Source organism: Cervus canadensis, chromosome 10, assembly GCF_019320065.1.
Source record: "Cervus canadensis isolate Bull #8, Minnesota chromosome 10, ASM1932006v1, whole genome shotgun sequence".
In the NCBI taxonomy this organism is placed as follows: Eukaryota; Metazoa; Chordata; class Mammalia; order Artiodactyla; family Cervidae; genus Cervus; species Cervus canadensis.
Window position 1 is genome coordinate 48193555 of NC_057395.1, and position 17329 is coordinate 48210883.

The following is a 17329-nucleotide window of genomic DNA, read 5'->3' on the forward strand; positions in this document are numbered from 1 at the left end:
TAAAAAGTGCCTGTTTTTCTTTGGGCCAAGATCTTTAACATCTGGAGCTTTCCAGAGTGAGGGTGAAGAGTCAGTGTCCTCTAAGGTGTCCTGTAAGGTTGGCTTCAAGGGAGGGGACCTCTGCCCCTCTCCCCGCCTCCCGTCCCCACGTACTTAAATGTTCATCTGGGAAATTTTTAGAACTTGAGCTAAACTTTGTCTTTGAATCTTTCTCCTAGCTTGTTTAAGTGGCTGAGGATCAAGTATGTGTCTGCCTTTACTAGTGGGATTTTTCTCTTCCCTACAGACCATTCTTTTTATTTTTTTCCCTACAGATCATTCTTGTGTAGCCTTTTTTCTCCCACTAAGAGAAGATCCTTTAACATTTTTTTAGGGTAGGTTCAGTATTGATGAACTCTTTCAGTTTTTGTTTCTCTGAGACGTTTGTGTGTGTTTTTTTTTTTTTAAATCTTTTATTCGATTCTGAATGATAATCTTGCTAGGTAGAGTATTGTAAGTTGCAAAAGTTTTTACCTTTCAGCACTTGATACGTATCATGCTACTCCCTTCTGGCCTGCAGAGTTTCTGCTGAAAAATCAGCTGATAGCCATGTGGGGGTTCCCTTGAATGGGACTCATGTTTTCCTCTTGCTGCCTTTGGAATCCTCTTTTTCTGTAACTTTCGCCTTGTTGATTATGACTTGTCTTGGTGTGGGTCTCTACGTTCATCTCATTTGGGATGGGACCCTCCATGCTTCTTCTTCCTGGATATGTTTCCTTTTTCAGTTTTGGGAAGTTTCCAGCCATAATTTCATCAGATACATATTTTACCCTCTTCTCTGTCTCTTCTCCTTCTGGAACCTCTGTAACCTGGTGGTTAATATGCTTGATGTTGTTCCAGAGGCCATTTAAACTGTTCTCATTTTTAAATTTGCCTTTCTTTTTACTGTTCTTATAATGTATGATTTGCATTCTTCTGTCTTCCAGATCACTTATGTGTTCCTCTGTATCACCTAATCTTCTTTTCTTTCCTTCTGGTGTGTTTCTCATTTCACTTACTGTATTCTTCAGTTCTGACTGATTCTTTTTTTAAAAAAATATTTTCTAGTTTCTTGTTAAAATTCTCACTGTGTTCATTTGTTTCTTTCCCAAGTTTAGTTAGGATTCTTATTGCTGATGCTTTGAATTCTTTATCTGTTAAACTGTTTATTTTTGCTTCATTACTTGTTGTGAGCACAAGTCATATCTTCCCAGGGTGTGCTGACAGCTCTGGCCTTGGTAGGAGGAGGGGCTGGAGGTGGAAGGGCGAGGCCTGGAGCCCCATGTGAGCTGGGCTTCCCCTCTGCTTCCCTCTGCTTGGTGACATCACCACCCTGTCGAGTGGGCAGGGTCCCAGGTTGCTGGAGCAGAAGTCCTGAGGGTTAGGTCTGAGCCCCCTCTGTTCCCTTTAAGTGTATGTTTCCCCCGTCCCGGCACCAGGCCCCTCATCCCAGCAATGCTGAATCAGGAGGTGCCTGTGTGGGCTCTCAGCAGAGTTGAGGGGTTCAGCCCCAGACAGAGGTTGGGGCTGACTTACCACCTGTGTGAGCACCAGTAGTGGTGGCCACCACCCTGCTCAGTCACTGCTTCGGGTCTGCACCACTCTGAGTCTCATTGCCAGACCTTCTCCCCATTGAGAAGGAGGCGGGACTGGGCTCAGGCTGTGAAAAATGGGCAGTGGCTAGAGCAGCCTTCAGTTGCCGTCTGTGCTGCTCACCATGGAGCCCAGGCTTCCCACAGCCCTCCTGCTAGTCCACAGGCCCACCAGCCAGCCAGGGTGTTCGTCTTCCTGTCAGACCCCAGGACCAGGGCGCCGATCTGTGGCTGAACTGCCTGCTCCTCAGGGCAGAGCTCCATCCCTGTGACCTTCCCATTCTATGGAGTTGTTCCCTGGTACACAGGTCCTCATCTGATCACTTCTTTTCCCTTCCTACCCTGTTCCATGTGGATTGATCTTACAGCCTCAGTTGTACTGCAGTCTTTCTGCCAGTCTCTGGTTAGTTTTCAGTGAGAATTGCGCCACTTGGAGATCTATTTTAGAATTTTCATGGTGGGAGATGAGCTCAACATCTTCCTACTCTGCAGTCTTGATCTCCTCCTCACAACTGAGCTGAACTCTGGGTGAAGAACAAGCCGGAAGGGGCTAGTTCACCAGGTTAGGACTCGATGGCAGGACTGTGCGGAGCACCTGTGAGATTGGCTGGGAGGGGAGGGACTGAGGGAAACACCAGGTAAAGAATAGGTACCTGCCATGCTCAGGTGACCTTCTGGCAGGCCAGTATGTGATTTTCCCATCAACATCCTCACGCAAGTGCTCTGTCCCCTGCCACATGCTTACATTTTCCTCTGGGCATTCTCTCTGCTGGAGGGAGCAAGCTGGTTTTGAGTTTATAAAATGCTGAGCAGCAGCACAGTTAGCACAGAAACTAGCATTCTTACAGGCTTATTGTCTTCAACGAGTGGTCGGTTTGTTTTAGCATCAAAATTGCTCAATAGTCAATGGGGGATAGTTCTTCCTATATCTGTGTTGTTTACAGCTCTGTGCACACAGACTAGTCGTGAGTTCTGTGGGCCGGAGTGGACTGCTGGGAGCAGTGGTGGCCCAGGCGGTTCTTGGCCCAGGGTGCCTCTGGGTTGATCAGACGTAGCAAGCATCACCACCCGGAAGAGCAGGCTTCGCAACTTGTGTGTGACTCACAACAGCTTTTCATTTGTTTGCTGTGTTTTTGTTAAAACTTTAATATTTAGCTGTTTTAGGAATGATGGTATGGTCAGAATATTAGGGTGAAAATGAAGAGCTTCAGAAAAATCCAGTGGCACAAATCAGCATGTGAGGTGTGTCCGAGCTTGCAATTGGGAAAGGTTGTCGCCTGTCGTAAGGTTATCGTCCCGCGTACTTGGCAACCTAGCAGCAATCCTTGAATCTCTGGCTTTAGCAATTTAATTCTTGTTTGTACTGTAAACATCTTATTCATGTATTTGGATTCCATAGGTTGTATGTCCTCTTTATTTGTTTTTATCTACCTTTTTTTTTTTTTTGGCTTTAGACACTTATTTTCTTTTTTTTTTTTCAAGTACCATATTTTCCATATTTCTTTTTTTTTTTTTTTTTTTTTTTATTAGTTGGAGGCTAATTACGTCACAGCATTTCAGTGGGTTTTGTCATACATTGATATGAATCAGCCATAGAGTTACACGTATTCCCCATCCCGATCCCCCCTCCCACCTCCCTCTCCACCCGATTCCTCTGGGTCTTCCCAGTGCACCAGGCCGAGCACTTGTCTCATGCATCCCACCTGGGCTGGTGATCTGTTTCACCATAGATAGTATACATGCTGTTCTTTTGAAACATCCCACCCTCACCTTCTCCCACAGAGTTCAAAAGTCTGTTCTGTATTTCTGTGTCTCTTTTTCTGTTTTGCATATAGGGTTATCATTACCATCTTTCTAAATTCCATATATATGTGTTAGTATGCTGTAATGTTCTTTATCTTTCTGGCTTACTTCACTCTGTATAAGGGGCTCCAGTTTCATCCATCTCATTAGGACTGATTCAAATGAATTCTTTTTAATGGCTGAGTAATATTCCATGGTGTATATGTACCACAGCTTCCTTATCCATTCATCTGCTGATGGGCATCTAGGTTGCTTCCATGTCCTGGCTATTATAAACAGTGCTGCGATGAACATTGGGGTGCACGTGTCTCTTTCAGATCTGGTTTCCTCAGTGTGTATGCCCAGAAGTGGGATTGCTGGGTCATATGGCAGTTCTATTTCCAGTTTTTTAAGAAATCTCCACACTGTGTTCCATAGCGGCTGTACTAGTTTGCATTCCCACCAACAGTGTAAGAGGGTTCCCTTTTCTCCACACCCTCTCCAGCATTTATTGCTTGTAGACTTTTGGATAGCAGCCATCCTGACTGGCGTGTAATGGTACCTCATTGTGGTTTTGATTTGCATTTCTCTGATAATGAGTGATGTTGAGCATCTTTTCATGTGTTTGTTAGCCATCTGTATGTCTTCTTTGGAGAAATGTCTGTTTAGTTCTTTGGCCCATTTTTTGATTGGGTCATTTATTTTTCTGGAATTGAGCTGCAGGAGTTGCTTGTATATTTTTGAGATTAATCCTTTGTCTGTTTCTTCATTTGCTATTATTTTCTCCCAATCTGAGGGCTGTCTTTTCACCTTACTTATAGTTTCCTTTGTAGTGCAAAAGCTTTTAAGTTTCATTAGGTCCCATTTGTTTAGTTTTGCTTTTATTTCCAATATTCTGGGAGGTGGGTCATAGAGGATCTTGCTGTGATTTATGTCGGAGAGTGTTTTGCCTATGTTCTCCTCTAGGAGTTTTATAGTTTCTGGTCTTACATTTAGATCTTTAATCCATTTTGAGTTTATTTTTGTGTATGGTGTTAGAAAGTGTTCTAGTTTCATTCTTTTACAAGTGGTTGACCAGTTTTCCCAGCACCACTTGTTAAAGAGGTTGTCTTTTTTCCATTGTATATCCTTGCCTCCTTTGTCAAAGATAAGGTGTCCATAGGTTCGTGGATTTATCTCTGGGCTTTCTATTCTGTTCCATTGATCTATATTTCTGTCTTTGTGCCAGTACCATACTGTCTTGATGACTGTGGCTTTGTAGTAGAGTCTGAAGTCAGGCAGGTTGATTCCTCCAGTTCCATTCTTCTTTCTCAAGATTACTTTGGCTATTTGAGGTTTTTTGTATTTCCATACAAATTGTGAAATTCATTGTTCTAGTTCTGTGAAAAATACCGTTGGTAGCTTGATAGGGATTGCATTGAATCTATAGCTTATTTTCAAAACTACCTTAGCAGTGTATAGTCCTTGGAACTGACATGTCTGATAAGTTAAAAAAAAAAATCTCCTTAACAAAGGAAGATGCTCATTATTGGTGGTTTTGGCCAGCTCTCACTGGGGTAGACACCTGCAGAATCCGTTGTTGATTAAGTTAATGAGCGCTGTATAGATCAGGGAAGTTTCCTGCCCTGCAGATATGAGTAAGATAATCTTAATTCTGGACTCCATCAGAGCCAAAACCTTGTGAGAAGGGGCTGGAGACCAGTGTGTGCATGCGCTGTAAAGGATTTTATGTAACTTAAATGAGTGTTTGCAAGCAGTAGAAAAGTCAAGGTGAATGATGTAAAGTGCTTTCTTCTTAAATTATAAGGAAACAGAAGACACCTACATGTGTGACTGTGTCTTCTTAGTTAAGTGCTTAGCTCTACCAGTGAAAGCATTCTGAACTCCCCTTTCCTTCTCTTACAGGTGACATCACACAAAAAGGATATGAGAAGAAGAGATCGAAATTGATTGGAGCCTACCTGCCCCAGCCTCCGAGTATGTAAACCTTGCTGAGTAGCATAAGGTGTCCAGTTTTAAGAGTTAACTGCAACTCCTGAGAGAACAGCTGAGCACCAGTCCTCCCCCAGTCCCCAGACTGCATGCGGATCAGGCCCTTGAGGTGGCACCAGCCCCATCCCACTCCTTTGTGTGACTGCAGCATATTTTGTGAATTCAGAAGACGCATAGGAGTTTTCTGTGAAGGTGCCAGATAACTGTAATAGGTATTCATCCACAGAGGAAAGTAATATGTTTGATTACTTTAAAATACTCTAATAATAAAAAATATGAGAACGTTTGTGGTTTAAACATGGATTTTGACTTAGTTAAAATTATTGATAATGGTTTAAGTTAATCAACAGTTTTTGTTGAGTTCATTGGTGGGGGTTCGGGAGGCAAATCTAGAAAATGATGTAACATCCTGCCTGGGATTTTGAAATCGTAAAGGTTGGTTGGTTGTTTTTTGAAACATGATTGTCTGCATTATGAATTCTCAACCAAGTACAAGTTCTGTTTCATTCTGTGGTTTTCACACATGCAAGTATGTAGGATTCTACACTTGAGCTGGTTCTGTACATTTCAGGGAAAGGAGGGAGACCCTGGGCTGCAGGTGTAACACCTCTGTTCTGAGGGCAACCTTGAGAATTTTCTGGGCATCAGGAAGGGCTCAATACTAACACAAGTCCTCCAGGAGGTAGGACAGCAACAGAAATGGACTCTACAGTGTTCACTGTTGGAGCAGGTATAGAGCCATGCTGAGATGTTCCAGCTAGAAGAGCTTCAATTCCACATGTGTAGGCCTTTTGGCTCTCTGGGCTGTGACATGGCTTCCAGTGTTGGGGGCGAGGAGGAGTGTCCTCACCTGCGGCTCACCTTCCAGGACATTTGTGTTGAGTGTGCTGCTTTTTTAGCCTTGTTTGATTTTGTGTGGTTTCTTTCTTTCCTTGGAGATTAAGAAAGTTAATGTAAAGATTGGCTGGCTGTGCAGGGCTGCCTTAGCTGGCGACCTGAGTTTTCTTGCTCTCTGGTCTGTAAAAGGAAGGAGCTGTGCGCTGTCTGAGTGGATGGAAGAGCAGTGTGTTGTCCGGCTGACCCTGTGTGTGAGAGTTTTAGAGGACACACGGGGGCAGACGACTAGATGTGGTCTCCCCGCTTTCCTTCTCATCCTCCAGCAGAACTGCTGGGATGACTTCCTATCTGCAGGTGGCCCTTCGTGGTTTTGGAGGAAGGCTGGTGGGGAGGCGGTAGGTCCTTGTGTTGCTAGATTTTATTTTCTGTGCCTTGCCAAACAAAAGTGAAACAGAAGCAGTTCTGTGTATGCCCAGGAGATGGCTCTGGGAGATGGAGCCTCTACAGGCCCAGGACGAGGCTGACCCATACTGCTGGGTGCTGAGGGTGGCCCTGTGTGACATGGTCCCCTTGGTGTTTTTTGTGCTGTTCTGCATGGGGTCGGCAGCTCTGCTCGGCGCTGTAACAAATTTAAAAAAAACTAAAGTTTGAATTAATTAGTTTTTTTTCAACTTGTTACAGCAGCGAATGGAGCTGCCGTGGTCCGGTGTAGACTGCAGCACAGTGAAGGAGCCCCGAGAAGAATGCTGCAGGCTGGCAACATCGGGGTGTGTGACATCCGAGACGCCGCGGTCAGAGAGCGGGCGGCCAGCACCGCAGGAAACCGGCCACTGTTTTACTTTCGTTTCGGTGAGCGCACTTAACTGAGAGAGATCCCATGGCAGGGCACATTTGCAATGGACTGTTTGCCTGATGCCATTATAAATAGAAGTGTAGGGCTCAGCCTTGGGGGAACCTAGGAGGTCATGTTTCTCAGCCCCGTCCTCCATTTCAGCTCATTCAGCTTACCGAGCTCCTCAGGCACAGAGCTTGTCACAGGCTGTGAACCATGATTATCCTGCTGATTCAGGGCCCAGGTCTAGTGTTTTCTATTAAAATATAATACTCAGTTTTTGCAGCCATATTTTCGCAGTTGGGGCACCACTTACAAAACACTTAGGAAAGAAGAATCCATGACGGATCATACTGTTTTTCTTAAAATTATTGATCTTCACTGACCTTGTCTCATTGTCAGAGACTTGGGTGAGGATGAGCTCTAGTGTACCCTGGCCCTTGAGATCTGTTTCAGGGAGTGAGGTCTATAGCTCCATTAAGGTAGTCTCCAGAGGGCAGACTCCAGAGGACAGTCACGGAGTTTTGAAATTGAAAAACTGAACCGGTTCATCAGAGTCATGATTCTTCTATTCAGAGGTCAAAATTATTTAAGTGAACAGTATTTTGAATATAAGAAGCCCAGAAAGATGAGTTCAGTGCACCTTTTAGTATAATAAGGAATAAGCATAAACTCAAATAAAAGACCTTGTTTGAGAATCATGTACAGATAATAAGCTGTGTGTCACAGTTGATCCCCAGGATCTTAGACGAGGACACACAGCCTAGTCTCCCCTCTGTGCCTCTGCTCTCCTCTCTAGGCCAGCTTGTTAACAGGCATGAGGCATGTCCTTGTGGGCAAAAGAGGAGCATTGATGGACAGGTGGCAGACTTGGGCCTTAGCTGCCGGGCCCCGTCACAGTTTCTGTTTGCCTCCCGCACTTATGGATGTGTGAGGCTGAGAGTGCTGCTGGGGAACGCTGCTCCCTGGGCCTCCTGCCATACCATCCCCAACCGGGAAGGAGAAAGCAGGTTCACTGGGGATGCTGGGGTCAGGAAGCTGGATGCCCGGGTAGTTGTACAGTTCTTATGCTGATTTGAATGCTGAGAAGTTGCCCTGGGTGAACAGTCACTCTGTACACAACTGCCTCTGGGGAGCAGTAAGGAGAGTGCGCAGCTCTGCATCAGAGGGTTCTTTCTTGACTAGGTCAGCCTTAGAAATGACACTTTTGGTGTAGGATCTTCATGAGAAACATCTTGTTTTCCTTTTCAGTTACCCTTATCCTGCTTTACACTTTTCTAAAGAGAGTTTGCATTTGGATGAACTTTCCCTTTTTCCCTTTTTTTATGTTATTTTTATTTATCAGAGAAAAAGACTCCTCTAGAAAGTACTCTAAAGATATTTCAAAGTTCTTTGGGATCTGTGGGATATTTCAAAGATCCCAAATTTGGGGAATTTGTTTAGGACACATGATTGTGGATTAGGATGGCTTATGCAGCTTTGAGCAAGAGATGCACCCTGAGTCTGAGCTCCCGTGCATTACCCCATCCCAGGGAAAAGTGCTGGGGAAGCAGGTTTTCCCTGGTTTTCTTCCCAGAAGTGAGTGACCGGGGAACCCAGTCAAAGGTATATTGACTTCAGGGAGCATGGTGTTGAGTGCTCACCTAAAACTAGATGAGGAAAAGGGTCCAGAGCTAGAAAGAAAAAAAAAAAAATTACGTGTTTAATCAAGTAATGGGTCAAAATATATTAAAAGTCATCATCAAAGAGAAAATGTTATTCAGGAGATATTATTTGGTACTAATGCTCTTGGAGTTTTTCAGCTATGTATTCTTTTGTTAGTCTCTGAACCTGCTAAAATTTGTAAAATTAGAAGACAGAATCCACTCTCTACAACTCTGTTCAGGGATATCTTAATAAGATGGTGTCAGCTTCTATAAGTGAGTCTTCACTGCTTTCATGGCAAGGTCATGGTGATGTGAAGTAGTAAAATTCCATCATTACCATAAATAGTGAAATCTTCCTTGACCAGATGTAGTCCCTCTGTTGTCATGATGTGTGTATTGGCTGAGTATTACTTTCTTCATGATTGGCATCCAGTGTTTCTGAGCAGTGGGTGACTTGTGTGAATCCAGTCTTCTCCAGGCCCAGCTTGCCTTTCCTCCAGCAGCAAGTGGCTTGTGCTCTGTTAGAGGGACCTACTGTGACTGCATTGTTGTGAAAACCTTGGTGAGTTCGGCTGCTGGGACCAGAGGGCAGGTCTGTTTCCCTCCTGGCCTCTGGGAATCTGCCTTGGGGTCTACATGGACTGCCTCCTCAGGGAGGAACCTCTCTAGGTTGGGGTGAGTTTATCGTCCGTCTATGTTCCACTAGAGAAGGATGGCCCCACTGGGAGTGTGGACTTGTCTGCATCAGAAGGGCTTCACATGCAGCTGCCTGTCCTCCCTCCAACTCCCCAGTCTGCATCCCATGTCACACTGTCGGCACATGCTTGTGTCCTCTGCCTGTACCTGCGCACCTCTTAAAGCTCAGTTCAAGTGTCACTTCGGCAAGGATTCCTTCCCTGCTCCCTGAGGTTAGGACAGGCCGTTGTGTTTCATGTGCTATAGGAAATGCAGCTTCCCGGCACTGCTGTGCCTGATTGGTTCTGCTTCTTGGTGTTCACACCCGCGCTGCCCCAGTGTCAGGTACACCGGTGGTCTGTTGTCAGACCTGCTGCGCTGCTCTGGTGCCTGGGGCACCATTGGTCTGTTTTTACCCTGCTGGAGAGTCCTGTTCCCCAGAGTGCAGCCTTCCCTCCCTGGGCACAGCAGTGAGCTGCCCCTCTGACCTGCTTTGTAGGGACCCAGGGCTGATCCTGGGGGCCTTCCTGGGCCATGCCACCTGTTCATGATGGATGGGGTGTAGTGTGCAAGGTTAAATACCGAAGAGAAATACGAATAGTTAAATCGGGATGGCCTGTGACTTAGCATGAATTCTTTCCAGACTGAGTTGCTCCAGGAAAGGAACTTTCATCACTAGAGGTAATGACTTGTATCCTAGGTATGCTGTGGTCATGATCTTGATACACAACTTGGTGCCTAAGTTGTCTAAAGCGTATTCTTATTTTATCACACACAGCTGCTGACTAGATAGATAGATGGATGGTTTTCTTGTTTTTTTTTTTTGATGGCTTTGAACCAATCAGGTTCCTTCCCCAGACACCAGTAGTTACTTAGGAACAGCCGATCCTCCATGGAAGGGAGGGCAGGGGACAGCGAGAGTGTAGTTATCCCCTGGACCAGGCTCATATGGATTTTTATGGACAGTCTATAAGGAAAATGAAACTTGAAGCCACAGTCTTGAAGACATACGCTTGTTGCCTCCGAAGTTGCCTCACTGCTGAGCAAAGCCAAGTGCTGGGATGTGGGGATGAGACACAATTGCAGCACAGTGGGTAGGGGCTCTCTTGAACCCTTATGGCTCCAGGTCCTCTACACTCTTCCAGTCGTGAAAGTGAAAGTCGCTCAGTTGTGTCCGACTCTCTGTGACCCCATGTACTACTGTACATGTGACCCCATGTACAACTGTAGTACAGGTAAGAAATCCACTCCTTTCATTTCATACTGACTCAAGTCAGAACAGCGCAAGACAGACAGAAGCTTCACTATTACCACTGAAACATCTCCCCAACCATGCGGGCCTAATTCTTACATTGCTGTCACCCTTGAGTCTATTTTACCCTCCACCAGCATAAAGCCTTGCCATAAATCAGTATAAATTTGCTAACCATTTTTCTCTTGATGTTTAATTTGCATATGGATTCATGCCTTGAAAGGGGCTTCCCTGATGGCTCAGTTGGTAAAGAATCCACCTGCAGTGCAGGAGACCCTAGTTCAATTCCTGGGTTGGGAAGATTCACTGGAGAAGGGATAGGCTACCCACTCCAGTATTCTTGGGCTTCTCTTCTGGCTCAGCGGGTAAAGAATCCACCTGCAATGTGGGCAACCTGGGTTCAATCCCTGGGTTGGGAAGACCCCTGGAGAAGGGAAAGGCTATCTGCTCCAGTATTCTGGCCTGGAGAATTACATGGACTGTATGTATAATCCATGGGATTGCGAAGAGTCAGACACAACTGAGCGACTTCCACGTCACTCTGTTGTGGGAAGCAAAGTATAATTATGTGCTAGAAGAAAATGGGAGGATTCAAAACTTGCCAGTGTACAAATATGGAAAGATCCTTGGCAATTTTACCAACTATCTAGTGCATATTTTCACTTAAGTGAGAGCCCTTGGCATGCCCAGTGAGGTTGCAGGACGCTGAGATCCATGAATGCTGTAGGTGGGGAGCGGAGAGCCTTGAGTCACCATGAGGGTCCTGGGAGTAACAGTCACTCTGTATCTATGTCTGCACCCCAGCACGTGTGGGAACCGAGGTTCAGAGGTTCAGTGATTTGTCTGTAGTTAGTGGAAATAAAATCTTTGTTTTATTTTACATGTCCTTCATGATTCCTTTTATTTTTTTTCATGATTCCTTTTAAAGCTGTTGAAAACCAAGGTGTTTTTTTAGTGTTTTTCTCTATCTGAATTTATATAAATACTTACTTTTTCTAGAACATTTAATATTCTGAGCAACTGTATGGTGTCTGTACAGCAGGTTTTCTGGTCTGTAGTGCACCATTGTGTCATGGTGAATGGACCAGCCCCTATAGGCCTTATTCTTAGGATTACTGTGATTTCTAGTGTCTGGTTTACCATAGTGTTAATAAAATGACTGCATTTATTTAATAATCTGAAATTGGTGGATTGTTTAGGTGCCAGAACTGTGCTGTTAGGGTTTTCTTTGAGGAGCCTTTTTTAATTGAAGTATAGTTGTTTTACATTGTTAAGTTAGTTTCAGGGAACCTTTCTTAAACATATATTGAAAGTAATGACATTCTAATTTTAAAAAAAGGCTTATTTCTCGGCTTTCTACCCCTTGAGCTCAAACAAAGTTTTCAGCTCTGCAGAGGAAAAAGCATCTGGAGGAGTGAGTGGTGATAAGCAGGTCAAGAACTTGGGAACAGCAACCATTTCTCTGTGACAGGAACCTGGAGGCAGGAGTGGGAGGTGGCTCATGAGGAGCGTGAGGTGGAGAGAGGCTGGCGGTCAGGGAAGGAGCCTGGGCCTCGGCTCTGGGGTCCACAGGGTGCAGAGGCATGAACCAGGCATAGCCTGGTTGGATTGCAGAGAGACTGACGTTCATGGCTGCGGTGGCCCTGGGGGTGGAGAGGGTGCCTGGAGCAGCAGGTGGCATCTGACTGTGAAGGGTCAGGGCAGTGAACTTTTAACCTTGAGGATAAAGTTCAGGGTGGGGAAGAAAGGAGCCATGAAGGATGAGGGTGTCTGCGAATGGGCTGGAGATGTGCCACATGCATAAATGGAAGTCCCAGGAGGGTGCACACTCCGAGGCGTGGACAGCTGTGTTTTACTCTCTCCTGTGCTGTCCTTTTGTTTCCTCTTTTCCTCTCATGCATCTCTGCTCTCCCCCTCTGATGAAGAGTTTTATTTAGAGTCCCATTGCAATTCTAGATGGAACAAAAACTCACTGACTTGTGTATGAATTGATGTGTTGCAGCCCTCTGCATGAGCCTTAAATGTTTTACTTACTGGTTCAACAGTGCTTCCTGAGTTCCTTCTGTGAGCCAGGGACAGCACTCAGCTGCAGGCAGACAGCCAGACAGTTGTTGCCTTTTCTGGACTCTTAATGTGCCTGTTAAGAGTCCCTTAATGTGTCCAAAGTGAGGATCCATGCACACACCTTAGTCACACCACCTCAGCAGCTTTCAGCTGCTCTGAGTTTGTTACTGGGTAACAGTCTGGAATTGTAGTAGTTCCCATCTCTCTTTATAAGACTGCTGGTTGAACAGTAGTTTTGTGGTGAGATCACAAAAATACCTCTTCCCAGATGCAGAGTACCAGCTGGACTTGGTCTGTGTGACAAGTGACCACTGCATCTGGAGTGCAGCACTGAACAGAAGGGAGCCTCTGCTTCAGGGCCCTGGCCTTTGCCTGGCTTTGAGTGCACCAGGAAGGGGTGCCCATCATACATGGATGGGCACTGCTGGAGTGGCACAGACACAGTTCTGGGCCTTCGATTGCTCCCAGTGAAATGGCAGAAGCCTGTCTCATACAACTGTGTTAATAATTTAGTAAATATACAGTGCTTACACCAGTGCTGTAAAGCATTGGCTATACCTGTCAGTGCTGCCTAAAGATGGGAAACTGAGGCCCAGGGTCACAGACTGTGCCAGCAGCAGGTTGGGGCACCATCTTCAGAGCATGGCATTGTCCAGATGCATTGCCCTCAGTTCATGTGGGATCTGAAGCAAGTAGTGCTTGATCAGTGTTTGTGGGAGAAGAGATCCAGTCTTGATCTCTGTCATGTTTTTACCTGGGAAGAATTTTTTTTTGTTATCCACCTTGCGTTGCATGTTTCTGGACAGTTACCCTACTTTTCTTGGGACTCCCTCCCTTCTATCGAAGACATACTGGCCATATTGGGCTGTCCCAAGAGCTAGGTTTCAGGGATGCCTGAGCGTGAGACCTCAGCAGTGCTGAATACTAGGCTGTAACTATGTGTTTTACTGATTATTTGTGATTACTCTTGCTGGGAAACAGCCCATCCCACCAGGAGCATGTGGTCAGCTCCTCTTACGATGGGTCACAGGCAAGATCCCTTGGTTACTGCCCCATGTTCTCCTGTGTACCAGGTCATTCTAATTTGGAGTTGCTTTTTTGACTGAAGTACGTTTAAGCTACCTCAAATTTCATTCACAGTGAGGTCAGGTAAAAACCAATATTTGAAATATGCACACTTATATTTTAATCTCTTTTAATGTCCTGAGGCTGGTGACTTATTGAAGCTATTCTCATTTTGTCTAATTTATTCATTTTCTTTTAAAAACTTTTAAAACCTAGGGTTGTAAACTCTTATTTTTCTGCCTTTGAGAGTAAATATTCACAATGCTATATGCAAACTTAGCTTTCTGAAGACAGAAGTGTAGGGTCCATAGCAGGTGAGCCCTAAGTTACATGTTGTATAGCTGGTTTGATTTAGAAAAGGCAGAGGAACCAGAAATCAAATTGCCAACATCCATTGGATCGTAGAAAAAGCAAGAGAATTTCAGAAAAACATCTGCTTCATTGACTACGATAAAGCTTTTGACTGTGTGGATCACAACAAACTGTGGAAAATTCTTCAAGAGATGGGAATACGAGACCACCTTACCTGCCTTCTGAGAAATCTATGTAGGTCAAGAAGCAACAGTTAGAACTGGACATGGAACAACAGACTGGTTCCAAATTGGGGAAGGAGTATGTCAGGACTGTATATTGTCACACTGCTTATTTAACTTATATGCAGAGTACACCATGCGAAATGTCGGGCTGGATGAAGCACAAGCTGGAATCAAGATTGCTGGGAGAAATATCAATAACCTCAGATATGCAGATAACAGCACCCTTATGGTAGAAAGTGAAGAGGAACTGAAGAGCCTCTTGATGAAAGTGAAAGAGGACAGTGAAAAAGTTGGCTTAAAACTCAACATTCAGAAAACTAAGATCATGGCATCTGGTCCCATCACTTCATGGGAAATAGACAGGGAAAGCACTGGAAACAGTGAGAGACTTTATTTTCTTGGGCTCCAAAATCACAGCAGATGGTGATTGTGGCCATGAAATTAAAAGATGCTTGTTCCTTGGAAGAGAAGCTATGCCAAAGTTGGACAGCATATTAAAAAGCAGAGGCATTACTTTACCAACAAAGGTCTGTCTAATCAAAGCTATGGTTTTTCCAGAAGTTCATGTATGGGTGTGAGAGTTGGACCATAAAGAAAGCTGATCGCCAAAAAATTGATGCTTTTGAACTGTGGTGTTGGAGAAGACTCTTGAGAGTCCCTTGGACTGCAAGGAGATCCAACCAGTCAATCCTAAAGGAAATCAGTCCTGAATATTCATTGGAAGGACTGATGCTGAAGCTGAAGTTTCAATCCTTAGGACACCTGTTGTGAAGAACTGACTCATTGGAAAAGACCCTGATGCTAGGAAGGATTGAAGGCAGGATGAGAACGGGACGACAGAGGATGAGATGGTAGGATGGCATCATGGACTCAATGGATATGAATTTGGGCAAGCTCTGGGAGTTGGTGATGGACAAGGAAGCCTGGTGCGTTGCAGTCCATGGGGTTGCAAAGAGTCGGATATGACTAAGCAACTGAACTGATAGTTGGTCTGCAGGTGCTGTGACTGCACTTCCCAGAGGAGGGATATGGCCACCTATGGACCTGGAAGGTCAAGGTTGAAACTAATTTCAGGAAGCATATTTGAAAGGAGTTGATGGGTAACAGTACTGAGATTGGAAGCTAAATGTGTGTGTGTGCGTGTATGTGAGGCACTGTTTAATCTTGGCAGCTTGACAGGGTGCGTTAGCTCTGCCTCTTCCCAAGAACTAACCTGTTATGTCAGTAAATGGATAAAGTATGAATCTCTAGGACAAGAGAATGGAGAAATAATGATGTGCTTTTAGGCTCTATAAGGTTGATGATTAGAGGCACCTTATTTAGCCACAGCGAGGAAGGCAGCAGATGAATGGGCTGATGAAACCATGATGGTGGGCATTGTGGGTAGGCATGGCTTCTAGGCAACAGGCGATCACTCCTTCTGCGTTCCTGCAGAGAAGTTTGCTGTCTGGAGAAAGGGAACTAAGAGCCTCCAGAGTCAGGGACACCAGGCAATACTGTACCAGAGGCCCTAAATCAGAGCACAGTGCTGGAGAGGGAGAACAGCTCCGCCTTGGTGATGAACACTGCTTAGTCACAGGCAAGAGACTGGACCTTTCTTCTTTGGGCAAATGGAATAGCCTGGGTAAAAGACCTGCTGGAAATAGATCTGGTAATGCCTCTGCTGCAGAACATAATGCTTGCTTGCCACTCCTTATGTAAAAAAAGGTGTAAAAGGTGACAGAGGAGAGAAGAAAAAAACAAACAGATTTACATAAAGATTATAGCATCAGATTCGCATTTAATCATTTAACTTCTTGACAATGATTAGCATGAAAGGCAATGATTATCCCTAACCCTAACCCTATTTGCAGGGCAGTAATAGAGATGCAGACATAGAGAACAGACTTGTGGACACAGAGTGGGAAGGAGAAGGTGGGACAAATTGAGAGAGTAGTATTGACATATATACACTACCGTATGTAAAATAGATAGCCAGTGGGAATTTGCTGTATCATGCAGATAGCTCAACCCAGTGCTCTCTGACAGTCTAGAGGGGTGGTGGGATGGGGTGAGAGATGGGAGGGAGGTTCAAGAGGGATGGGACGTATGTATACCTATGGCTGATTCATGTTAATGTATGACAGAAACCAATACAACATTGTAAAGCAATTATCCTCCAATTAAAGATAAAATAATTTACCTTCTCGATAGTAATTGGCATGAAAGGCAATGATTATACATAATTTTCAAATAAATACATTTATACAAATAAATTTTAAAAGTTTTAACTATATGAATAATGTTGCTTAGAATTCTAAGGTTCAATAATGTAAGCACCAGGTAACTACTGTTTTCCTATGAGACTTAATAGTACTCTTTGATTTCATAAATTATGTGCATCTGTTTGATAAAAAATATAAAGTAATTCTTTCACAAAGTAATTTTGTCAAAGATCATTTGTAGCAATAACTTGAAAAAAACTTGGAGCTCTGAATGGTTCAGTGACAAGAACTGTTAATTAATGACAGTGACATTAACACACTTGCCAGATGAAGGCCCATGGCACCTAGCACAGAGCTGCAGTGCACGGTGTACTCTGGTGCAGTTCTCACATAGCAAACGTAGTACGTGGGGTCCACAGACATTCTGTGAAAAAAGGAGGTGCAGAAATCTCCAGTGTAAGAGGAATATTAAACCTCAAGGATGAGTAGCTAGCTCTTGTGGAGCCATCACGGTAAACCAGGGACTAGACAGTTCTGGGTTAAGATTGCTTTTTCTGATTCACTTTCTGTTAAGTATTACTGGCCCTTTTCTGAAGAAGTAGCAGTTAATCTTTAATGCTCAGCATTTCCTTATTCTGAACTGTGGTAATTAAATCTCTCTCGTAGTACCTAGTAATTTTCTCTGGATTGTGCCTTTGGCTACTCTGTTTCTGAATAGCTATCACGTTGGCCAGAGTTAGGCCAGCTTTTGGCCAGAAACTGAATCATTTTTATTTGATGATTTTAACAGTTTTGGTAATTCTTCAAAGCTATATTGAAATATGGCTTGTTCAC

General features: G+C 44.4%; 1 protein-coding gene across 8 annotated transcripts in view; it reads left to right on the forward strand.

The window, feature by feature from the left end:
- DIP2C (disco interacting protein 2 homolog C) overlaps positions 1-17329 on the forward strand; it is a 308890-nt gene that overhangs the window by 163084 nt on the left and 128477 nt on the right. For 5 of the 8 annotated variants that reach the window (XM_043480643.1, XM_043480648.1, XM_043480645.1 and 2 more), the window contains exons 2-3: positions 5298-5369; positions 6903-7070. In XM_043480643.1, the coding sequence (XP_043336578.1) occupies positions 5298-5369; positions 6903-7070 (240 nt within the window). The remainder of the gene's footprint in view (positions 1-5297; positions 5370-6902; positions 7071-17329) is intronic. The other 3 variants (XM_043480646.1, XM_043480647.1, XM_043480644.1) reach the window with 1 other exon arrangement.